The 26,038-nt window shown below is 40.1% G+C and overlaps 1 protein-coding gene across 1 annotated transcript in view; it reads left to right on the forward strand.

Moving 5' to 3' along the window:
• The first annotated feature begins 12,178 nt into the window (after positions 1–12,178).
• SLC2A13 (solute carrier family 2 member 13) overlaps positions 12,179–26,038 on the forward strand; it is a 515,613-nt gene continuing 501,753 nt past the window's right edge. The window contains exon 1 of the mRNA XM_027967447.2: positions 12,179–12,986. Within this exon, the coding sequence (XP_027823248.2) occupies positions 12,431–12,986 (556 nt within the window). The 5' untranslated portion in view covers positions 12,179–12,430. The remainder of the gene's footprint in view (positions 12,987–26,038) is intronic.

Below are 26,038 nucleotides of genomic sequence, written 5' to 3' on the forward strand. Positions count from 1 at the left end.
TTTAATTTCAAGGCTGCAGTCACCATCTGCAGGGTTTCTGGAGATACAAAATTGCAAATATTTCCTATCAGTCTGTAACTTATCTTCTTATATATTTAAAAGTCAGTTTTAAAAATTATTTTAATTGGAGACTAATTACTTTACAATATTGTAGTGGTTTTTGCCATACATTACATGAATCATAAAAGGACATCCAAAACTAGTAACTTCAACACAGTTACAAGATACAAAATAAACATACAAAAAATCAATTATTCTTCTATATACTAGTTATGAAAATATGGACACCAAAATTATAAATACATATATAAAAGAGATAGCTAGTTGAAAGTTGCTAATAACACAGGGAGCTCAACCTCTGTGACAACTCAGAGGGGTGGTGTGGGAAAAGAGTGGGAGGGAGATTCAAAAGAAGACATATGTATGTATACTTATTGCTGCTGATTCACAAATCTGTTGTAGGCAGAAACCCACACAACATTGTAAAGCAATTATCCTCCAATTAAAAAATAAATACAGTTTAAAAAGAAAGGAAGAAAACATTCCTTTTATTTACTTTTCAGTTTACTATGTATGAGTATTCTGGTATAAGGTTACTTTGGTAGACATATAGTTATATATGTCTCAATTATCTGTAAAATAACTTTACAAATTTTTAAAATTAAAAATATATGCATTGTTTAAATTTTTTTTAAAAAAGTAAATTTGACATGCAGAATGTTCTGATTTTGACGAAAACTAAATTATCAATTTGTTCTTTTATACACTGCATTTTTGATAGTGTATTTAAGAACTCTTTGCCTAGCTTAAGGCAGCAAAAACTTTCCCCTCTGTTTTCTTCTGGAAGATTTTTATTAGTTTTAGATTCTTATATTTGCATTTACCTAACATTTACCTTGGGATATATCCCAGGTGTTGCTAGTGATAAAGAATTTGCCCGCCAGAGACATAAGAGATGCGGGTTCAGTCCCTGGGTTGGGAAGATCCCCTGGAGGAGGGCATGGCAACCCTCTCCAGTATGCCTGGAGAAACCCATGGACAGAGGAGCCTAGCAGTCTACAGTCCATGGGGTCACACAGACTCGGACACAACTGAAGTGACTTAGCACACATGTGTTGAAAGCCAGTTTTGCATACATATGTGGATCTATTTCTGGTATCTGTCCTATTACGCTATTTGTCTGTCTTTACATCAATGCCACACTACCTTGATTACTGTAACTGTATATTAGAGCTTGAAATCATGGAGTTTTTAAATTTTGACTGACCAACTAAAGCATGTTTGTTAGTCCGCCAACTTTCTTTTTCATTTTCAAGTTGCTTTGGATATTTTATCTCCTTTTTCTTTTCATATAAAATTTTAAATCAGTCTGTAAATTTCTTCATGAAAAGCCTATTGGAATTTTAAATGGGATTGTGTTTAACCTATGGATCATTTTGGGGGAGAGTTAATATCTTAATGAGTCTTTCAACCCATGAAGCTGGCATATATCCGTCTCCATTTGTTTAGGTCTTTAATTCGTTCTAGCAGTGTTTTATAGCTTTTTCACTGTATAACTTTTCCACATCTTTTGTAATATTCATCCTGAATTATCTTACATTTTTATGTCACTACAAATAGTATTTTTATTTCAATTTTTGATTGTTTCTAGTATTTAGAAATACAATTATTCTTTTGTTTATGATAATATATCTCACAACCTTGCTAATCTGACTTATTGGTTCTAAGTAGCTCTTTTGTAGTTATCTTTGGATTTTCTAGAGACCAATATGTCATTTGTAAATAAAGACAGTTTGACTATATATATATTTTTACAGTCTGGGTGAAATCTGTTGTATTATAGTAAGTCCTTTACATATGAACCTTCAAGTTGCGCACATTCAAAAAGGCAAGGATGTGTTCTCATGTTGTCACGTAGTTAGTTCACGTGTCTAGCATGCATTGTCACATATGTGCATCCTCTACAAATGGTGATGCTTTTGTGTACTTTACTTACAGTACTGTATACAGTACAGCGGTACAATATCTTTATTTCAAGCTCAGGATGTCAGACGTCAGGAAGAAACATAAAAGCAGCAGTGATATAGCTGAGAAGCACCTGGAATTGATGGTCCAGAGAAAGAACAAAGAGAGACAAGAGGAAGAAGTAACTGAAGGACCAAAGAGATTCACAATGCAGGAAATGGCAAGGGAATTTTCTTTATTTGAGGAGGCATTGTTAGTTTCTGAGGTACAAGCCATGAGCGTAGAAGGGTACATGAAGGTTGGAGCAGCCATTCAGAAGGAACCAGAACATTTGCCATCAGGTGTGAGTGAAATTGCAGCTTGCTCTCCATCTCCTACTGCTGAAGATGCTTCAGCTCTCCCATCTCCCACCTTCTTTCCCTCTTCCAGTCAGTAACTCTTCTTGCTTGCTCACTTCATGCCAGCTTCTGTATGCCAGATGTTGTACTACTGTATTTTTTAATATACTGTATTGTAAGATTAATATTCATTGGAAGGTCTGGTGCAGAAATTGAAGCTCCAATAATTTGGTCACCTGATGCAAAGAACTGACTCATTGGAAAAGACCCTGATACTGGGAAAAATTGAAGGCAAGAGGAGAAGGGGGCAACAGAAGATGAGATGGTTCCATGGCATCACTGACTCCATGGATATGAGTTCGAGTAAACTCCAGGAGTTGCTGGCATGCTGCAGTCCATGGGGTCACAAAGAATTGGACATGACTGAGCGACTAAACTGAACTAAAGAAGACAATTTTAAAAAGAAAAAAAATTAAAAGACGTAAGTTTTTATTTATTTATTGGCTATTTATTGGCTTTGTTGCTGCATTCGGACGTTCTAATTTCAGAGAGTGAGGGCTACTATCCACTGGGGTGTGCAGTCTTCTCAATGTGGTGGCTTCTCTTGTTCTGGGGCACAAGCTCTAGGCACCCGGGCTGCAGTAGTTGCTGCACACAAGTTTCGTTGCTTTGTGGTATGTAGCATCTTCCTGGACTAGGGATTGAACCTATGTCCCCTGCATTGGCAGGCAGATTCTTAACCACTGGACCACCAGGGAAGTTCACAAGTTTTTAGAAATAAGACACACAAAGCAATTTTTCTTCATACTAAGCAATAACAGATATCTGAAACAGTTTTTAATGTCAACAAGGGCTTTAAAATTATGAGTATATATAGTTGGCTGCTTTTTCCCCTTATTATTCACACTGTGAGTTTCTCATCCATTGGGATGATAATTTAAAGCTGTCTTCACTTAGCTTGTAGGTCTATGAAAAATAGCTATGAATACCTCAGGGTTCCTGCATGAAAATTTCACGGCAATTTCACAAAACAAAGATCATATGGAAGAAATTGACTTTGCTTTTCTTGTCAGTGCACTATTGCATTCTTATTTTCTTACCAAATCACTCCCTGGTGAATATCTGTCATCATTAGCCAGTGGCAATAACATATTTACTGAATATTTCTATACTCAACCAAACATTTCTTACAACAATTCAATGATTTAGAGAAAATAATGAAATTATCTTAGCTCCTCAGATGACAATTTTTCTTTTGTATTGCAAACTAAGGAATGCTTTTTCATACTTGGAAGGCTTATTTTTCTTTTTGATATTGGGAAGAACTGCTAAAGTTGTTCCCTCTCTTTCTTGTTCTCCACAGAGTTAAGAGTACTTTTTCAAGATGATGATTGATAAGTATATTCACTTAGTTTTCAGCTTGAAAATTGTCAAAATTTTCTTTTAAAAAATTTTCAAAGTGTGGATTCCTGTTCTGTGTTTTGGAACTTATGCTGTTTTTCTTCTATTTGACATTTAAATAATATGCAAAACCGCATAGTGATAAGCAGGGTGATCCTGTCTGGTTAGTAGCTAGGTAAGATGTCTATTAATTAAGAAGTAGAACACAGAGATTGCGCTTTGCCACTTGTAACCTAGGGTTCCCCAAATTAGTGATGAAACATACTATGATCACTCACAGGTCAGAAAAATGTAAAAACTGTGTAGATTGTAAAACCCAAGTAAATGGAGTTATTTACTCTGTAGTTTAATCAGTTGACATTTCATCAACAATTTTGGTACCAATTAGGAATAAGAATTCCAAACTGTGAACTGAACTGTGGTGTTGGAGAAGACTCTTGAGAGTCTCTTGGACTGCAAGGCAATCAAACCAGTCGATCCTAAAGGAAATCAGTCCTGAATATTCACTGGAAGGACTGATGATGAAGCTGAAGCTCCAATATTTTGGCTACCTGATGCAAAGAATTGACCCATTGGAAAAGACCCTAATGCTGGGAAAGATTGAAGGAGGGAGAAGGGGACGAAGAGGATTAAATGGTTGGATGGCATCACCAACTCAAAGGACATGAGTTTGAGCAAGCTCCAGAAGTTGGTGATGGACAGAGAAGACTGGTGTGCTGCAGTCCACGTGGCTGCAAAGAGTTGGACACGACTGAGCGTCTGAACTGACTGAGGAATAAGAATCATTTTATTGTAACAACTTTTTTGTTTTATGTTATGGCTTCAAACTGGAGAAAATAAATACTCTTTTGTTTTTTAAAATTTTAATTTCAGTCCATTGATCTCTCCCCTCTTAACCTCTTCAGAAAATTTTGACTGTTTCAATAACTTGGTACATAGTAATTTATTCAATCAGCTATTTTTGCATATGGGTCTGCAGTGTTTTCCTTTTGGAAATAAAGGCAATTAATAATGATGCAAAATAAAGTGCTTTTCATAAAGTTAAATGCCCAAGAAATAGTGCATTTATTTCTATTAACATCTATAGGCTATGTTATGTATTTCTTAAGAAAAAATATACTTATTTAACCAGTTAAAATCTGACACTACTTGAGTTATATTTAGGATTGGGGTCAGGTGGCATCTTATACTTTGTATTATCTCAACTTGTTGTTATTTCACCACATTATGCATGGATATGGAAGGTGATGACTTATAGACCTGAGCCAAACAAATTCCATGTGCATTGATTTCCCACATTAATTCATTCAATAAGTGTTTATTGAGTCCCTATATGTGCCAACAACATGTTAGACTCAGGTGATAGAGCGGTGAACAGAACAAATACAGGCGCTGCTCTCATTTGCTAAGGACACTTTTCTTTGACTTGGGGCTTTTGTGCTTGTATGCTGAGTCATTTCAGTCATGTCCGACTCTTTGCAACCCTCTGAACTATAGCCCTCTGGCCTCTGCTGTCCATGGGATTCTCCAGGCAAGAATAATGGAGTGGATAGCCATTTCCTTCCCCAGGGGATTTTCCCAACCCAAGGATTGAACTTGCATTTCTTATGTCTCCTGCACTGGTAGGCGGGTTCTTTACCACTAACACCACCCAGGAAGCTGTAATTAAAGCACAGTCACCCTATTACCATGCTTACAACTTCAGATAGAATCACTGTTGCAAATGAGTTTAGAAGGTTGTTTACAAACTGCAAACAAACATATTCAATTTTTAAAAACAAAATGATTAGTGAGGAGCTCATCATGTTACAAGAAACATTTGAAAAGTGTTTTCCATTACTAGTCAAACCACTGATACTGGCTGAAGACCCAGTGTCAGATCAAATTAATAATTTCTCAGTAGCAACTTCTTACTAGTTTCATTAGTGATTCCATTTTGAAACAAATACTTCCCACTGCTCTCATTTCAGATGTCTGCATCCTGTTAATTAAAGGACTTCTTGCAACTTCAAGTCTTTAAAAAAAAATCTGTTTTTTAACTAGTTATTTGCAGCTACTTGTTTGTTTGAATAAAGACTATTTTGATACTCTTCTATCAAAGTTGAGCTTCACTAGAATTTTGTTTCTAGCACCAATTTGGTACACTATGCTTTGTATTATTGGATGTATGCTCAGTCACTCAGACATGTCTGACTCTTGGTGATCCGATGGACTGTATTCTGTTAGGCTCCCCTGTCCATGGGATTTTCTAGGCAAGAATACTGGGGTGAGTTGCCATTTCCTTCTTGAGGGGATCTTTTCAATCTAGCAAGCGAACCTGTGTCTCCAGTGTCCCCTGCATTGGCAGCAAATTCTTTGGCACTGAGCCACCTGGGAAGCTCACTTTGTGTTATGAAGTGTATGTAAACTGGTGGCTCAGATGGTAAAGAATCTGCCTGCAGTGCAGGAGACCTGGGTTTGATTCCTGGGTTGGGAAGATCCCCTGGAGGAAGGCAAGGCAACCTGCTTCAGTATTCTTGCCTGGAGAATTCCGTGGATTTGAGGAGTCTGGTGGGCTACAGTCCATAGGGTCACAGAGTCAGACACAACTGAGCAACTAACATTTTCACTTTCAAACACAGCCATGTTGGTCTTTTACTACTTGGGATATACTGCATTTGAGAATAGGAACTAGGTACCGTACTTTTCTGTATACATTAGAAAATTAAAACCTGGAAATGTTAGAACTTCTTACCGCTTTGGAATAAGCCAGCAGAGGGCAAAACTAACACAATAAGAATAACATAGTGGAGAATAGGATAGAATCTGGATCTCTGATACTGTTATTCAAAGAGTAATCATACTATTTCTAATGCTGCCACCTCCGGACATTCAGACTTATGTAATAACACACTACTGTAGTGTATAAGCAATTTGAGTATGGATTTCCTGTTACTCAGATTCAAGCCATCTAACTACTGATATACTATTATCCTCCTTTTACAGAAGAGAAATCTGAAGCTTAGAGAAAATAGGTAGGTGGTCACACAATCAAGTAAGTAGCAGATTGAAGATATGAACACAGGTGATCCTGCTTGCAACATCTAGGTTCACTCCATCCCCCACTCCCTATTATCCACTTCAGGGAAAGATTTCTTTTTTATTTTTAAAAATGTTTGTTAGCAATTATACTATTGCTTGTATAATTAACAAGTGATTAATAAAACTAAATAATTAATGAATTAATTAATAAAAGTTCTTGGGCCAACAACAGTGGCCAGAATTGAGTGCTATTAGTATAGACACTTGCTAATTCCTCAATTAAGAACTACAAAGGTCAATACTGTATTTTTGTTACTAATGCCATGTTCCTCTTTCCTGATGCATACACACACACACACACACACACACACACACACACACACACACATATATGGTGGTTTTTTTTTTTTTTGCTTGCCTTTTCTCTTAGAGGAAGACGTGTTCCTCCTCTTCCCAATGGTTAGGTTAGCCTCTCCTTTAGCCATCTTGGTCTTTCCATCCCTGCCTTCTTTGAGACTGTTCTATCACTCAGCAGGATCTTGAATTACCAATTTATTCTTTTCATGTCAGTGTGTGCGTAGTCAGTCATGTCTGATTCTTTGGGACCCCCATGGACTGTAGCCCTCTAGGTTCCTCTGTTCATGGAATTTTCTAGGCAAGAGTACCGGAGTGGGTTGCCATTTCCTACTCCAAGGGATCTTCCTTACCCAGCGATGGAACCTACATGTCCTGTGGCTCCTGCATTGGCAGGCAGATTCTTTATTACAAGTGCCACCTACTTCCGTATATGAATAAATTCAAATCATGCCTAACCCCTCTACCCTTTCTCTTGGTCCTGATATCTCTTTATTCTCGCCTTCATCATGTTTACCAAGAGACTTCTAGAAAATGCAGCCAAGTTTGTTATTTCCACTAATTTCCTGTTAATTGAAATTTCTTTCCTAAAAGTCTCTGAGGAGTAAGAGGTGTTATAACCCTCCCCACCCAAAAGAGGAGGAAGTGATAATATGTTGTGTTATAAGTTCTATTCCTGTTTGGGCGTGTTTATTGGTGAGTGAAGTCAACATGTATTAAAATATCATCCATGCTTCATGCTTTCTTGTATTTCCTGTTTCAGATCTCCATGTAGTAAGCTAATCTAGATTGGGCATTTTCTGTTGGGCATGCTGACAATCCTTTCTTTTTACCTTCCATTCCTGCCTCCCTATTCCATCTCTTCTTTCTTAGAACGTCAAAGAATGCAAGATTTGGGGGGATGTGCATCAATTATACCTCAAAATTAGCCTTGGGACCCACTTCTTTGTACCTATTAACAGTATATTTATTTTGATGCTACCATTGTCTATCAGATGTACAGGAAGGACAAATGATCAACAAGGGCAGGATTCTGACATTACTACTGGGTTTCTGAACATATTACCAGCAAAACACTATCAAAACAATATTCTGATTCTCAGCAGTCACCATTGACTTTTTTCTCTCTTTCTCCCTACCCCTGCAGCTTTATTGTAGTATGACTGACAAATAAAAAATGTATATTGTTAGTGTACACAGTGTAATGTTTTGATATATACATACACTGTGAAATGATTACGATAATCAAATCACATATTACCTTTTTCTGTGGTTAGAGCATTTAAGATATATTCAACTAGCAAGTTTCAAGCATGTGCGCAGTAAGTTGCTTCAGTAGTGTCCGACACTTTGTGATCCTAGGGACTATAGCTCGCCAAGCTCCTCTTTCAATGGGATTCACCAGGCAATAATACTGGAGTAGGTTGCCATGCCCTCCTCCAGGGGATCTTGTCAACCCAGGGGTTGAACCCATGTCTCTTAAGTTTCCCTCATTTGCAGGTGAGTTATCACTAGTGCCACCAAGGAAGCCCAAATTTCCAGTATACAATATATTAACTATAGTCATCATGGTGTGTATTAGGTCTTCATCATTGACTTTCTCATAATTAACTTCAATGATTTCATAAGAGCTTTTATTCTTTTTGATCTCTGTGCAATACATTTGATACTATTAGCCAGACCTTCCTTCTTGAAACACTTTATTTGGCTTTTATGCATGTTACTTTACTAGTTGCTTCCCAGATGGCTCAGCAGTAAAGAATCTGCCTGCCAGTATAGGAGCCACAGGAGATGTGGGTTGGATCCTTTGGTTGGGAAGATCCCTTGGTAAAGAAGATGGTACCCTACTCCACTGTTCTTGCCTAGAAAAATCCCATGGACAGAGGAGCCAGACAGGCTACAGTCCATGGGGTCCCAAGAATCAGGCACAACTGAACAACTGAGTACTTTACTAGTTACTTTCACAACTCAATTCTGTTGTTTTTATTGCCCAGGATTTGTCTGTCTTCTGGCAAAAAAGACCCCAGATTTATTATGGGAGTATCATCCCCCCTCCAATCTAAGCCCATATGACTTAGTTCCATTAATGGCTCAAGCTGTGGGCACTAACGAGCCTTCAGATATGAGTAGAATAGGAGATAGATCTTGGAGCCTGCTGTAGCCACTTAGTTACCACATGAAATTTGAGAGTGGAGCCTACACAGAAGGAAGAAAAATGGTAAGATGGAGTTATTGGTAACATCTTGGCTTTTGAGTCCCATATTTAGTTATATTTGAAATCAGTCTATTATAAACTTTTCAGAGACAAGAGACTATAAATCCTCCCTCTCCATACTTTTGGTTTAAACCAGTTTGATGTGTGTTTTTCTTCGTGATATGAACAATATCAAAACTGTGTGTACTTCTGTACATAAAAGTGCATACATATAAATGCATAGAGAATGTTCTGGAAAGATACATTTCAAACTGATACTGGGGAAAGGGGACTATTATGGTAGGAGAGATGAATGGAAAGGGATCTGTAGCAGGACAGCTAAAACCATTCTCTGACTTATTTCCCTTTTCTATCTGGTCCTTAGCATTTCTTGAGGTTGTAAAGAAAGTGTACCTAAAACTTGGGTTTTCAAATTCACCTTGCAAACAATAATGATGCTTATAATTATTATTTGCTCTGCTAATTATGTATATTTTAAAATTCCTTTTTCATTTCTAGTAAATGAGTCATTGCTGTACCATCATCTGCTCCGCAAATAAGAAAACAAGCACAAGCTAATTTAATTGCTTGTCAAAAGTGTATAGCAAAACACTGATAGTGATGGGACTGATGTCTTTCGATTCTTGGCCAATGGGCTTTCCATTTCATCATAATCTGCAATTGTGGCAGGCTTCAGGAAACTATATTTTACATATGCTGTGGTACTAAAATGAACTCGGCACTCTTCAAAGGCTGGGAAGAACTCTGCTTAACTTTCGGATCCCTTTTTTCATGTCATATTTCTTTTAGGGTGTAACCTGTTTTTAGGTATTTAGGTGACCTGATGATATGGAATGGAACCACTTTAAGTAGTTTAGTGTTCTGTAACACAAAATTTGAATTTCCAGCAAGGGATGGTCAGGAGACAAGGTGTCCCTGCTAGGAGTAAGTGAAAGTTCGTTTCATCTCAACAAGAGGGAACTGGCAACAGTATCAGTCGATTCTCGCCTGGTAGAAAAGCCCAGCTCTTCAAAAACGATGAAATGGCTCGCCACCAGATGGCGCAGTTTTATACCAGTAGGCCTGGAAAAGGGCGTGCTCTTACGGGAATATTTTACAGTAGCATGAGTATTATTAAAGAGTTCATTGCTCTAGAGCTAAAAGCCCTCTCTGTTTAACTGGTCCCTGGAAATTATGAGAGAACCTTACTTAAAAGTCACACAATAAGTTTAAACAGTTAAGCCCTCTGAGTCCATTAAATCATTTTTCTTAGTTGCGGGAAAGGAATGTGTTGTATTATGGAGATAATCATGACTGATAATCCAAAGAAAAGCAACTTTGACAAATTCTAATGTAACTTTTTATTGAAACAAGACAACAAAATTCTTTTCTTTAAAAGGAAGAAGTTCTAGCCTGCAAGGAAAAATAGACCTCAAACTAAGAAGTCTTTTACTCAAATAAGGAAAATAAAGCTGGTGGCTCAGCAGTAAAGATGGTAAAAGCAGCTGCTTACAATGTAGGAGACCCAGGTTTGATCCCTTGGTTGGGAGGATCCCCTGGAGAAGGGAATGTGTACCCACTCTAGTATTCTTGCCTGGAGAATCCCATGGAGAGAGGAACCTAGAAGGCTACAGTCCATGGGGTCACAAAAGAGTCAGACACAACTCAGCAACTAATGCTAACACTGAAGTGATAAAGAATAGAATTATATGATGATTTCCCTCCTGCCCTGAGCCTGAAGAATGAAAGCAAGTCAGAGGGACATAGTTTCTCTTCTAAAGTGAAGCTGTATAGAATGATTTACTAATGACAAGTCAAAGTGGGGGGAAAAAACCCCACAAACTAATAACTAGCAATTAACAGTTAAAAAAAAACTGATGACAAGTAATGTCATCTTTGCATTGTTTCAAGCAAATCAGGCAGGCTCAACAGTAAAGAATCCACCTGCAGTGCAGGAGACAGAGGAGACCAGAGTTGGATTCCCAAAGGAGGAAATTGCAACCCACTCCAGTAGTCTTGCCTGGAGAATGCCATGGACAAAGGAGTCTAGCGGGCTACATTCCATAGGGTTGCAAAGAGTCAGACACGACCAAAGGAGCTGAGCACAACACATCACACAAACAAATGAGACAGTTACAATTGCCCCCTGAAAATGGAGGACAACAGTGTAGCTTTCTCCAGGGAGAAGACATCCTTCCTTGCAGTATGTTGATGGAGATTGCCTATTAAACCTCAAATCAGATGAAATCTTGGGTTTAGTTTGTACCAGTGGGAGTTATTAATACTTGGGGACACGAGTGGAACGTATAAACGTGAGTTTTCTTTCACACATCAGGGATCCATGGAACAAGCTTTGTGATTCACCTGGGGAGATAGGTTAACTCTATCCTCCAAGAAATAAGACGTATCGTTCCTTTAAAAGAACCATAAATTGAGGAGGGACTGGCGATAAGAAACTGAATTGCTCCGGAACAGATTCATTTATATCACAATATTATAAAAGGAAGGAGAGGTACTTGCTCCATGCCATAACAGGATATTTTTTCCTAGGCCCTTCCAGCCTTGGCCATCCTCAGGCTTTTCGAAAGTGGTTCTCTCTTTGCCTTTCCAAAACGTGCAATCGTCGTAAGCCATTTCTCCGGGTCTGGAAGTCTAGCACCGGGCTGGCAAAGACTGGCTTGCTCCTCAGCTGCAACCCCCAAACTAAGGGACTTGGAGCACTTAAGAAACCGAGAACCACGTTAGAAGGACCCTAGGTCAGAGGTCGCGCTCGACCGGGAGGTGGGGTTTAGGGGTCCGGGGTGGGCTGAGGCTGGCACCGCCCGAGGAGGGGCGGGGCGTCTCGGGCCGGCCCCGCCGGCTGGGGCTGCACGTGACCTGCGGCCCCACCTCCCGCTCGCTCCGCAGCGCCAGCTCGGCAGGCGCGGGGCGTGAGTCTCGAGTGAGACCCGCCGGGCTCCAACTCCGCAGAGCCGGGGCCGGCGGGCAGCAACTTTCTCCCCGGAGTGGCCGCGGCGGCGGCTGCTACCGTGGCAGGCGCAGCGGGAGCCGGGAGGAAGAAGGCGGCGGTTCCTTGTGCTCGCTCGGGCTGTCCAGCCCTCCGAGACCGCCAGCCCGCGGAGCCTCGTTCCCCCGGGCAGCCCCGGGCCCCTGCCCTATGTCCCGCAAGGCGAGCGAGAATGTGGAGTACACGCTGCGGAGCCTGAGCAGCCTCATGGGCGAGCGCCGCAGGAAGCAGCAGGAGCCGGACGCGGCGAGCACGGCCGGGGAGCGCAGCCTTCTGGCGGCCGCGGAGTCGAGCGCCAGCCTGCAGGGCGCGGGCGCGGGCGGCGGCGGCGTCGGGGACCTGGAGCGCGCGGCGCGGCGGCAGTTCCAGCAGGACGAGACCCCCGCCTTCGTGTACGTGGTGGCAGTCTTCTCCGCGCTGGGCGGCTTCCTGTTCGGCTATGACACCGGGGTGGTGTCGGGGGCCATGCTGCTGCTCAAGCGGCAGCTCAGCCTGGACGCGATGTGGCAGGAGCTGCTCGTGTCCAGCACGGTGGGGGCGGCCGCCGTCTCGGCGCTGGCCGGCGGGGCCCTCAACGGCGTCTTCGGCCGCCGCGCCGCCATCCTGCTGGCCAGTGCCCTCTTCACCGCCGGCTCCGCGGTGCTGGCCGCGGCGAACAACAAGGAGACGCTGCTCGCCGGCCGCCTGGTTGTGGGGCTCGGCATCGGTGAGTTCCGGCTTCGCGAAGAGCGCCTGCGGGGCCCCTGGCGACTCCGCCCTTGACCCTGCTCGCTGCGTTCTTTTCCCCCTTCAGGGTCCCCGTCGAGTGTGGCCGGCTCCCGAGGACACTTCGCATCTCTTGCTCCTGTTCTGAGAGCCCATCTGTTTGTTAGTCCGGCCTCGCAGTCTCCCTCCAGGGTGGGGGTGGGGGTGGGGGATCGCTGTGCTCGCCCCCGAGCCCACGTGGACTCTGTCGCCTACGGACAAGTGAATCCGCGTGATACTTGCCTCTCTAAGCCCTTCCCGGAACCTGGCTCCTCACCAGCGGTTTCCTTGATTCAGCCTTACCTGATGTCTATCTAAGAGCTTAGGAGGGAGGATCTCTTTACTCTCCAATATTGTCCACTTTTTCCTCCACTGTAGACCCTTGCCTCTTCTAGGATTCCGAACTTCGAACCCAATCAGTCTTAAAAGATACAGTAAGAGAATTTTTAAAGTTCCTCAAGTCATCTGGACTCTACTCTTTGCTGCTCCTCACTTTCCTTCTCGAGTCATTTATCTTTAGGGTAGAGTGCTATTTTATTCTCTTCTTTTGAGTTTACTTTTTGTATTGCCTTTTGCTTCCCTTTCCGTCCCCCCCCCCCAACAATAAATTCTTGACTTTTCTGTTTTTCTAACCTCTTCCTTTAAATCTGTATTCACCCATTCTCCTTTTTCTTTTGTCTCTCCTGCTTTCCCTTGGGTCTTGTTCACCTCCTGAATTCACTTTGAAACTATTCGCCCTGTGGATAAATGCCCAGCAAGGTGGATTTTTGCAGTTTACTGCCAAAATGAAGGGATGAAGGTTCCCTTGGGATTGTTTTTTTACCCTGGTTGCTGAGCAGGGCAGGTGCAGTTGGTAAGTTCTTGGCAGATGGAAGCTGTTTGGAATGTGCGCAGTATTATTAGAAAGCACTTTTGAGACAAAGTGGGGGTTGAGACTTAAATCTCACTAGTAATTTTTGTAAGGCATGCCGCTGATGCTTTTTTATTATTTCATTTCATGATTCAGTTTCTTGTTTCCTTTAGGGTGCTGTTGAAGTATTTCTTCCCTGTGGCTGGGGATTGATGAAAGAGCCCTTTAAACTAGGGCTCCTGATGATCTGTCCATTCACCACTTGTTTGACGTTTATGCTTTTCACCTTTTCTCTGTAGACTCTATGGGGGAGAGAGCCCTATTTATACAACTCCACATGTAGGAACCATAACCTGAAACCCAGCTCACTGTACTTTATATCCAGAATTGGTTATTACTGATTTCCCTTTTGTTTGTTAATTGCACTGTTAATTAGTGAAGCAGGGCAAGGCTCTCAGTTAAATGTTAAGTTGGCTTATTAAAGTCTAAAATGACCAAAAAGTACAGCTGAAATGAAACCTCTCTGTAAGAAGTACCTAGTGCCTTCAGGATTCTCCTGTCAGCATTCTTTGCATGGGACAACAGATTACCTTTTTTGTTTCTTCTGACATTGAAATAATGTAATTTTAGGTAGCAAGATTTGTTCAGTAAGAATGAGTCTTTTTTGTGATTTTGGAAATCAGTACTGTTTGGCAGAGATCTCTCAGTGAAGTTTCCTAGTGTTTAGCTATGGCAAGTATTGGATATTTGGGTATTATGTTTAGTCTTTTATCTGATAGGAAAATCAAACCCCTGTTGTGTGTTTAAGGGCCCTTTCCAGATGAGCAGAACACTGAGGAACATTTATGCTTCAGTAAGAGTGGCTGGGCAGGGTTAGAGCAAGGTAGAACTAGCTAAGCTCTGTAAGAAAGGCTCACAGGGAGGGTTGTTAATTAAAAGAGGGTACAGTTACCCCAAGAGAGGAAAGCCTAAGCTCTTCCAGATGGAAATGGTATGTTGATAAGTAGTATTTTGACAGTAGAGATAAGGAAAGGACTTTCTAGGCCAAACTTGGGAATGAGCAAAGAAAGGAAAGCATAGGCCATACTTGAGGAACAAGGTGGATGCAGCAGAGAGGATGAAGCAAGAGGTAAGGTTGGAAAGGTTGGTGTGCAAGAGCAGCATCTGTGTCTCTGGCACCAGGGTTGCTTGCCTGATACTGCAGCTAGTTGATTTAGTCCTGGTATGGCCTGTCTTACTCATGGGGGAGCACCACTTAGACTGGAAGCCCTGATATAAAGTTGCATAAAAAGCTCTCCTCACTTACAAAATGAAGAATGTTTTAAGGTTTTAAACAGATTTTCAAAGAGGCCGCATTACACATCATCACCTTTCAAATTAGGATCTATGTGATGCATGTAATTGTAAAATTCTTAAAACTCAAAAGATTACTAACCATTCAAAAAAGAAATTACAAATACTGTTAGCTACAAGGAAATGAGTCCTTTTAGGATGAGCGTTTTTTTAGGGATACAAAATTAGTTTTGCTTGTTTACTACATGAATCTGAATTTATATCATACTTTTTTAAGTAGTTAGATTTTGTGTGTGGTCAGGAGGTTTTTGTTTTTGTTTTTTATTATCCCTTTGATATTTAGTAAATATCGAAGAATAACTTTGTGTCTTCCGGTATACTTATCTGGCAAATTTGTAATGGAAATTTGTTTCTTCCACAAATTTACCTGTGGTAAATATAAAGCCCAGAAGGACAGGGTTTTTTTGTTCATTTTGTTCACCAATGTACAGTACTCTCAGCCTGTAGGAGGCACTTGTACTTGATGAGTAAATAAGTGCATGGTAAGCAGAAGCATTAAAAAGTTACATTGCTGATAGGGTATCAAAGTATTAAAGGATTATTATTTTTCTAGAGTATTGTGAAATGCTTGAAAGACTACATAAGGGTTTTAGTTTGCTCAGTTCAGTTCAGCCGCTCGGTCGTTTTCTACTCTTTGCAACTCCATGAACTGCAGCGCATCAGGCTTCTCTGTCCATCACCAACTCCTGGAGCTTACTTAAACTCATGTCCATCGAGTCAGTGATGCCATCAAACCATCTCATCCTCTGTCACCCCCTTCTCCTCCCACCTTCAGTCTTTCCCAGCATCAAGGTCTTCCAATGAGTTGGTTCTTCACATCAGGTGGCCAAAGTATTGGAGCTTCAGCATCAGTCCTTCCAATGAATATTCAGGACTGATTTCCTTTATGACTGACTGGTTGGATCTCCTTGCAGTCCAAGGGGCTCTCAAGAATCTTCTCCACCACCACAGTTCAAAAACATCAATTCTTTGGTTCTCAGCTTTCTTTATGGTCCAACTCTCACATCCATACATGACTATTGGAAAAATCATAGCTTTGACTGGATGGACCTTTGTTGGCAGAGCAATGTCTCTGCTTTTTAATGTGCTGTCTAGGTTGGTCATAGCTTTTCTTCCAAGGAGCAAGCGTCTTTTAATTTCATGGCTGCAGTCACCATCTTCAGTGATTTTGGAGCCCAAGAAAATAAAGTCTGTCATTGTTTCTCCATCTATTTGCCATGGAGTGATGGCATATAGATGGAGAGCATCACTATGAACCAAGCTAGTGGAGGTGATGGAATTTAGTTTGTAAGAGTTTAATGAAATCATTTACTTGTTTAATAAATGCTAATTAAGTTTCATTATTGATTCTTTAACTTTTGGAGTAGGCAGTAGTTAGATAAAAATCCCACCCTGAAGGTATTCATTCTCTAATGGAACACAAAGGCCATCAACAAGCATTTAAGGTACAATAGAGGTTTCTGTAACACCCATGGGAAACACAGAAGACTAAGCAATTGCATTTTTGGGGAGGAAGAAAATAGAGCAAATAATTAAGGAGGTTTTATAGAAACAGATTTAAATTGGGGTTTGGAGGGTGAATAGGAGTTCAACAGATTTACAGAGATCCATGAAAGAAGCTATTATTTTTTAGTGCTTTAGTATGGGGTAGGTACCCTGCTGTTTTTACATATGTTATCTCATTTCATCCTTTTAGCTCTAGAAACAGGTCTCCTTTTGCTGGATGCCTACCTCATAGATGGGCTTCCCTGGTGGCTCAGAGGGTAAAGCGTCTGCCTCCAATGCGGGAGACCCGGGTTCAATCCCTAGGTCAGGAAGATTCCCCTGGAGAAGGAAATGGCAACCCAGTCCAGTATCCTTGCCTGGAAAATCCCATGGACAGAGAAGCCTGGTAGGCTACAGTCCATGGGGTCACAAAGAGTCGGACACGACTGAGCGACTTCACTTTCACTTACCTCATAGATAGTGTGGGTTCTGGACCACTGAGATAAAGTGAATATTGCAGTAACATAAGTCACAAGCTTCCAGTGCATATGAAGTGATTTTATACTATACTGTAGTCTATTGTATACAAATAGTATTATTTCTAAAAAAAACTATGTATCTTAATTAAAAAAAAAACAAAACACCAGAAATAATGTGAGTCTTCAGCTAGTAGTCTTTGCTGTTGGAGAGTCTTGCCTCTACATTGGAGGCTATTGACTGATCAAGGTGGTGGTTGCTGAAGGCTGGAGACTGGCAATTTCTTGAAATAAGACAACAATGAAGTTTGCTGCATCAGTTGACTTCCTTTCACAAGCGATTTTTCTATAACATTTGATGCTATTAGATAGCATTTTACCCATAGTTATAACTTCTTCCAAAGTTGAAATCAGTCCCTCTCAAACACTGCCACTGCTTTGTCAACTAACTTTATGTAATATTCTAAATCCATTGCTGCTATTTCAACAGTGTTCATAGCATATTCTCCAGCAGATTCATTTCATCTTGAGAAACCACTTTCTTTGTTCACCCATAAGAAGCAACTCTTTATCTGTGAAAGTTTTACATGAGATTGTAGCAATTCAGTCACATTTTCAGGCTCCTCTTCTAACTCTGGTTCTCTTGCTGTTTCTAACACAGCTGGCAATTACTTCCTCCACTCAAGTTCCATCCCCTCAAAGTCATCATGGGGGGTTAGAATCAACTTCTTCCAAAGTCTTATTAACGTTGCTGTTTTGATTTCTTCCTATGAATCAGTAATGTTCGTAGTGCAATCTGGAATGGTGGATCGTTTTCAGAAGGTTTTCCATTGACTTGCCCAGATCCATCAGAGAAATCAGTTATGTATAGCAGCTATAAGCTTACACAGGTATTTCTTAAATAATAATACTTGAAAGTTGAAATTACTCCTTGGTCCACGGGCTGTAGAATGGATGTTATGTTACATCAATCTTGTACATCTTCAGAACTCTTGGGTAACCAGGCGCATCGTCAGTGAGCAGTAATATTTTGCAGGGAATCTTTTCTGAGCAGTAGGTCTCGATAGAGAGCTTGAAATTTTCAGGAAACCGTGTTGTAAACAGATGTGCTATCATCCAGGCTTTGTTCCATTTGTAGAGCATAGGCAGGGTAGATTTAGCCTAATTCTTAAGGGCCCTGGGAGTTTTAGAATGGTAAATGAGCATCGGCTTTGACTCAAAGTCACCAGCTGCATTAGCCCCTGACAAGAGGGCCAGCCTGTCCTTTGAAACCCTGAAGCCAGGCATTGACTTCTCTTATAGAAGTCCTAGAAGGAATCTTCTTTTAATATAAGGCAGTTTTGTGTATGCTGAAAATCTGTTGTGTAGTGTGGCCACCTTCATTACTTATCCTAACTGTATCTTCTGGGTTCCTTGCTGCAGTTTCTCTATCAGTTCTTGCTGCTTCACCTTGTGCTTTTATATTATGGAGAGGGCTTCTTTCCTTAAGCTTAATGAATCAACCTCTGCTAGCTTCACACTTCTGCATCTTTCTTACTTCTCTTAACCTTCATGTAATTGAAGAGAGGCCCTTCTTGGTCTTCCCTAGTGGCTCAGATGGTAAAGAATCTGCCTTCAAAGTGGGAGCCCTGGGTCGATTCCTGCTTCTTGAAGACCCCCTGGACCCACTCCAGTATTCTTGCCTGGAGGATTCCATGGACAGAGGAGCCTGGCGGGCTACAGCCCATGGGGTCACAAAGAGTTGGACATGACTGAGCGACTGAGCACACACACAGGCCCTTCTCTGGATTAGGTTTTGGCTTATGGAAATATTTTAGCTGGTTTGATCATCTGTCAGACCACTACAGCTTTCTCTGAATTAGCAATAGGACCGTTTTGCTTTCTGATCGTTCTTGTATTTACCAGAGTTCAGTTCAGTTCAGTTCAGCTGCTCGGTTGTGTCCGGCTCTTTGTGACCCCATGGACTGCAGTACACCAGGCTTCCCTGTCCATCACCAACTCCCGGAGTTTACTCAAACTCATGTCCATCAAGTCATTGATGCCATCCAACCGTCTCATCGTCTGTCATCCCCTTCTCCTCCCACCTCCAATCTTTCCCAACATCAGGGTCTTTTCCAGTGAGTCAGTTCTTCACATTAGGTGGCCAAAGTATTGGAGTTTCAGCTTCAACATCAGTTCCTCCAAAGAATATTCAGGACTGATTTCCTTTATGACTGACTGGTTGGATCTCCTTGCAGTCCAAGGGACTCTTAAGAGTCTTCCCCACCACCACAATTCAAAAACATCAATTCTTCGGCACTCAGCTTTCTTTATGGTCCAACTCTCACATCCATACATGACTACTGGAAAAACCATAGTTTTGACTAGATGGACCTTTGTCGGCAGAGTAATGTCTCTGCTTTTTGATATGCTGTCTAGGTTGGTCATAGCTTTTCTTCCAAGGAGCAAGTGTCTTTTAAAATTTCATGGCTGCAGTCACCATCTTCAGTGATTTTGGAGCCCAAGAAAATAAAGTCTGTCACTGTTTCCATTATTTCTCCATCTATTTGCCATGGAGTGATGGGACCAGATGCCATGATCTTAGTTTTTGGAATGTTGAGTTTTAAACTAGCTCTTTCACTCACCTCTTTCACTTTCATCAAGAGGCTCTTTAGTTCCTTTTCACTTTCAGGGTGGTGTCATCTGTGTATCTGAGGTTATTGATATTTCTCCTGGCAGTCTTAATTCCAGCTTGTGCTTCATTCAGCCCGGCATTTCGCATGATGTACTCTGCATAGAAGTTAAATAAGCAGGGTGACAATATACAGCGTTGACACACTCCTTTCCCAATTTGGAACCAGTCTGTTTTTCCATGTCCAGTTCTAACTGTTGCTTCTTGACCTGCATGCAGATTTCTCAGGAGGCAGGTCAGGTGGTCTGGTATTTCCATCTCTAAGAATTTTCCACAGTTTGTTGTGATCTACACAGTCAAAGTCTTTGCGTAATCAATAATTCAGAAGTAGATTTTTTCTGGAATTCTGTTTGCTTTTTTTATGATCCAGTGGATGTTGGCAATGTGATCTCTGTTTCCTCTGCCTTTTCTAAATCCAGCTTGAACATCTGGAAGTGCATGGTTCATGTACTGTTGAAGCCTGGCTTGGAGAATTTTATTCACTGGAGTAGTACTTGTAATATCCTTCTACTTTGCCTTTGCAGTTTGGCTAACGGGTGCAAGAGGCCTAGCTTGTGGCCTGTCTTGGCTTGAGTCATGCCTTCCTCACCGAGCTTAATCATTTCTAGCTTTCATTTAAAGTAAGAGACCTGTGATTCTTCTTTTCACTCTGACACTTAGAAACTGTTAAATGCAGGGATGTTAATTGGACTAATTTTAATATTGTGTGTCTCTGGGAAACAAGGAGGCCTGGGAGATGGGGAGAGAAGCCGGGGGAGCCAATGGTTCCTGGAAAAATCAGAACAGACACAAAGTTCCCATCTTCTGTGGGTATGGTTTGTGGTGCCACAAAACAATTGCATTATAACATCAAAGATCGCTGATTGTAGTTCATCATAATGAAAGAATTGGAAATATTGTGAAAATTACAAGAATGTGACCCAGAGACTTGAAGTGAGCAAGTACTGCTGAAAAAATGGTGCCAATAGACTTGTGCCATCAAGGGTTGCCACAGACCTTCATTTTGTAAAACATTTAGTGTCTTTAAAGTCCAATAAACCAAGGTATGCAATAAAAAAGGTATAGCAGTTAAATGATGACACTAATGCATAATCAGAATTAAAAAAACAGAACCTTAGAGTCTTTTGCTCTTTTCAGTTAGCCAGCGTTTAAGTTAGAGTTAACAGTGAGTGTAAAGGCACCAAAAAGTCAAAGCAGTATATGAAGCAAAAAGTGACTGAAGGGTGGTGATGGGTCAGTCATGAAACTAGAATGATTTTTGTGGGAAGAATAGGCTGAATAGGGTTTAGTTGGTCTTGACTATGCAGGGACCGTCTTTGGGGATTTTCAGTTGTAAATAATACCAGATTAATATCCATTGAATCTTTTTTTTTTTTAAATTTAAATCATTCTGCTTTTAAACTTTTACTTTCTTCTTCAAACTTCTGTCAAACTCCCCCAATGCAGGAGGCTGCAAATAAAAAAAAGTTTATTTAGGGTCGTCAGAACTGTGATTCGGTATATACAGAATCCGGTAACCCTGAAAGAGTGTTCCAAGGAAGAGAAAGAGTTAAGTAAAGGCAAAAGATCATGAGGTTGCTAAAAGTTGCTTGGTAAGATTTGTGATTGTCTCCATTCAAGGTGGAAAATATTGATCCTTAAGGAATCAGAGTAGAAGTAGAGTGCCTGCATGATCAGTGGCTAATTTGTGCCTTCTGTCCATGGGATTTCTCAGGCAGGAATACTGGAGTGGGTTGCCATTTCCTTCTCCAGGGCATCTTCCCGATCCAGGGATTGAACCCACATTTCCTGCATTGACAGGTGGATTCTTTACTACTGAGGCATCAGGGAAGCCCTTAGAATTAGAGTAGGAGTCCATTAAGTATCTTGAGTTCCTGGCTGGTGTTCTGTGTGACTTTACCAGATCAAAGGTCAGATTCCATCCAGGCTGAGAAATGCATTTTCTTAATGGCTGCCAGCTCTATTTAAGAGAGCTCTCTTAACAGTACTGACTCAATTTGATTCTCCTTTGACACCTCTTGCTTCTTTGAATTTTGTAGTATTAAAAATGCTTTGCTGAGATAGTTACTACTGGGTGGCTAAAACATGTAGTCATGAATTACTGAAATAGGAAGAGTCGCAGGGCCCTTCAACAGAAATCTTTGAAAATCATAAAAGATACCAAGCTGTAGAGTATAATTGTTCAGTCTATAATTGGAATGTATAAATATATTGAGAATCAATGATTCATGTAAAAGAAGCATAAGAAATCAGAGGTTTCTGATTTATTTTATTGGTTCATTTTCCTTGACAAGTTACAGCAAAATTAGCTTATTGCGTACCCATTCTGAAAATGGCGTTATTTACATTTTGGTTTCACCAGAGGTTCTTTTGGTTCCTCTGGTCTCATCCTTGACTTAAGTCCTGGGACCAGGCTTTTGTCAATGTTCCTGCTCTACTACTTCTGACACTAGACTTTTTAAACTTGTAGACTCAAATTTCAAATAGGACACAAATTTGCAAACTCAAGAGTTTATTTTATTTCTCCACTGTGATCTTAGTTTTATATCCTTTATACAGTTATTTGTTTCTGTCCTTAGGTTAGGAAAATCCCCTGGAGTAGGGAAAGGCTACCCACTCCAGTATTCTGGCCTGGAGAATTCCATGGACTGTGTAGCCCGTAGGGTCACAAAGAGCTGGGCATGACTGAGTGACTTTCACTTATACAGTTATATTTTTTATGAGTTTATTTAGCAAAGTTGTACCTATGATCAAAGTTTTCAGGTGTGGATAGGTACAAAAGGATTGAAAGAATGTGTTTGTGCATTTTGCTTCATTTGATTGTTGTCTGTGATCTTATATCTCTCATGTATAGCACACAGACAAGGTTGCTGTGAAGGAGCAGAGTATAAGAACATTGTACTGTTACCATTGTTAGCATGTCCATAGCCAAAAAGCACAGAATGCAATTTCGCCCTTTTCCCATTGGCATTGGCATTTACTGCTAATTATAAGTGATGATTTAGCAGCTGTGTGGGGCATATCAAAGTGTCTCAATTCAGACATTTACTGGTGTTCAAAACCTTTACTGAGAATGGACATGTTAATCTATACAGCACTGGGTTTGCTGAATTAATCTTAAATTTACACCAGTTTCTTCTCTGTCACCCTCTGTTCCAGTACTCCTTCTACTGGACCACAGTTTGCAGCTGCTTTGCAGCTTTTAATTAGTATGTTATGGCCTATTGAGTAATACTTTTCAAAAATATCAGTCTTTTTCAAAGAGTACTTTGAACTTTTGTCCTTTAATGCAAAGCAAATTTAAAATCTTGTTTGATTAAAAAGTCATGCAATGCTGAGACTAATATCAGTGAAAAAATTATTTAAGGTAAATAAAGTTAAAATCAGACAGATTTTTAGATAATCAGCTAGTGCTATTTTTTTTTTTTTTTTTTTTTGGTAACCAACTTTGTTCCCTTCCCCAACTCCCACAATTTGTTTCAGTTTTATCTTCTTTTAAAGCAGAATTTCTGTGTTGGATTTATTCTTTCTACTGGTATGCAACTGACAGGTCAAGTAAAGCTTCATTTGACCTCCGTTTCCTTGTTTCATAAACATTAACAGTTTATGTGCAATGCCCCACCCCTCTTTAATTCCACACTTTTATATCTGCTGGAGTTGACATTGTAGAGTTACAGTGAGAATTATGACCTAATTATGTTTGCCTAGTAGTATTGTATGGCCCTCCTTGCGTGAGCTGCCAGTGAGATGACGGGAGTGTTAATGTGAGTTCTGTGATGTTGTTCATATGACTTTTGTCTTAAACATTTTTCTTTTTCATCCATCCATACTTCCCTCTTCTGTATTTTAAGCTCAAAGTAAGAACATAGTCTGATTCACACTAATGTCTTTGGGTTTAACACCTCTGGTGATGTTGAACTTGCTGGTAGATCTCAAATAGCAAGCAGTCTTTGCCATCTTTACTCAAAAGCACATAATACTGTTTTTCTTTTTTCTTCCTGATTGAACTTGGTTCCTTTATGCATCCTTTGCTGTCTTCACCTCTTTTCATTTCCTTGCTTTTCTTTTTCTTCGACTTCATAGTGAAGAAGAAGCCACACTTTTATAGAGGAAACTTTCACTGAAGGAAAATCTGTATTCAGCAGAAAACCCCAAAACATTTTCCACATATGAAATTTAACTTCCCTGGATATATAGAGAAACAAAATAGCTAAGTGTTACAGGTAAGTCTAAACTCAAGTTGGGACTACATCATGATTCACACTTAGGTCTTTTATTAAATATTGGTGCCATTGTTTAGAATGGTGTGTTCTGGAATATGTGTCTAAGTCCACAGAGCAGAAGGCTCGTTTCACAACAGGCTGAGCAGTGTGCTGGAGTCCCCAGCACCACAGTGCACACTGGCATCATGGTGGCACCAGCATCCTTCTCTACTGATGTTAGTATCTCCCTAGTTACTTCAAGGCAGAACATGACTTGGAAATTGATCTAGCTGCCAATACCCTGAAAGTGATACCTTAAATTTCATTTAATGCTTACTCTGTGCCAGATATTCTTCTAAATATTTTACTTATATTCATATAATTTTTATAATAACTCAGTGAGATAATACTATTACCAGCACACTTCACTGTGCTTTACAGATCATTGTGCTTTTTACAAAATGAAGTTTTGTGGCAATCCCACTTTGAGTTCATCAGTACCATTTCACCAACAGCATTTGCTTTCTTTGTGTCCCTGTGTCACATTTTGGTGATTTGTTGCAATATTTCAAACTTTTTCATTTTTATTATATTTGTTACGATGACTTGCGATCAGTGATCTTTTGTTACCATTGGAATAGATTAGAACTTGGTGGAGGCTCAGATAATGATTAATGTTTTTCAGCAATAAAGTTTTTTTTTTTTTGATATATGTATATTATTGAGGTATAGTTGACTTACAGTGTTTCAGGTGCACAGCAAGGTGATTCAGTTATACAAATACAAAAATCCATATCTTATTTTTGAAATTATTTTCCATCATCTGTTACAACAAGATATTGACTATAGTTCCCTATGCTACACAGTAAACCTTTGTTGCTTATTGCATATCTATTTTAAAATCAGAAATCTACCATTCTGTTCATACTGTGTCAAACAGGTAGAATCAAAATGTCATACTTTTTAGGCAAAAAAATCCTAAGTTTTCTAAAATATATGTATTATACATATCTATATACAAAAGCTTTTCTGCTACAGTTGATAAGGCTTGAGAAGGAACATCCAAAAAAAAAAAAGGAGAAATTGGAGAACATAAACTAAATGAAATGGGAGCACTGAATATGAAATAGAAAAAAGTGAAACAAACTAGATAAAAGTAAAAATCGTCATAGAGTCCAGTTGTTTTTAAACATGACTGCTCATTAGTAACATCTGGAGCTCTGGAGAAGAAAATTAATACCTGAGCATTTGTAGTTTTCAAAAACTTTCAAGATAATCTTGGTATGCATCTGGATTTTAAAAAGTCATTGCAGGTTTTTCTGTTAGATCCTAGTTCTGGTGATAGAGAGTTCTATTATTTTTCTGTTGCCCAACCATCATGCAGTGGTATTGAGTGAGTAATAGTTACATAATCACAGTAGTAAAAGATGTTCATCAGTTTTCAATAGCCAGACAAAAAATAAAAGATAATTACAATTGCAGGCCATAATGAGAACATGATTAACTTTACAGTATAAAATAAAAACATACAATTTGGTGGGGGGGGGCTGGTGGGTCACGGAGAGTGATGTGGTGCATGGAAGTGCATACATGCACATGTTTTCAGCAACCCAGCCAGAGTATGTCTTTTGATTGGTGCATTTAATCCATTTACATTTAGGGTAATTATCAATATGTATGATCCTATTATCATTTTCTTAATTGTTCTGGGTTTGTTTTCAGTAGGTCTTTTCCTTCTCTTGTGTTTGCTGCCTAGAGAAGTTCCTTTAGCATTTGTTGTAAAGCTGGTTTGGTGGTGCTGAATTCTCTTTAACTTTTGCTTGTCTGTAAAGCTTTTGATTTCTCCATCAAATCTGAATTAAAAAAGTCTTGCTGAGTAGATTATTCTTGGTTGTAGGCCCTTTGTTTTCATCACTTTGAATATATCATGCCATTCCCTTCTGGCTTGTAGAGTTTCTGTTGAGAAATCAGCTGATA

The sequence above is a fragment of the Ovis aries genome, chromosome 3 (genome assembly GCF_016772045.2).
Source record: "Ovis aries strain OAR_USU_Benz2616 breed Rambouillet chromosome 3, ARS-UI_Ramb_v3.0, whole genome shotgun sequence".
NCBI lineage: Eukaryota > Metazoa > Chordata > Mammalia > Artiodactyla > Bovidae > Ovis > Ovis aries.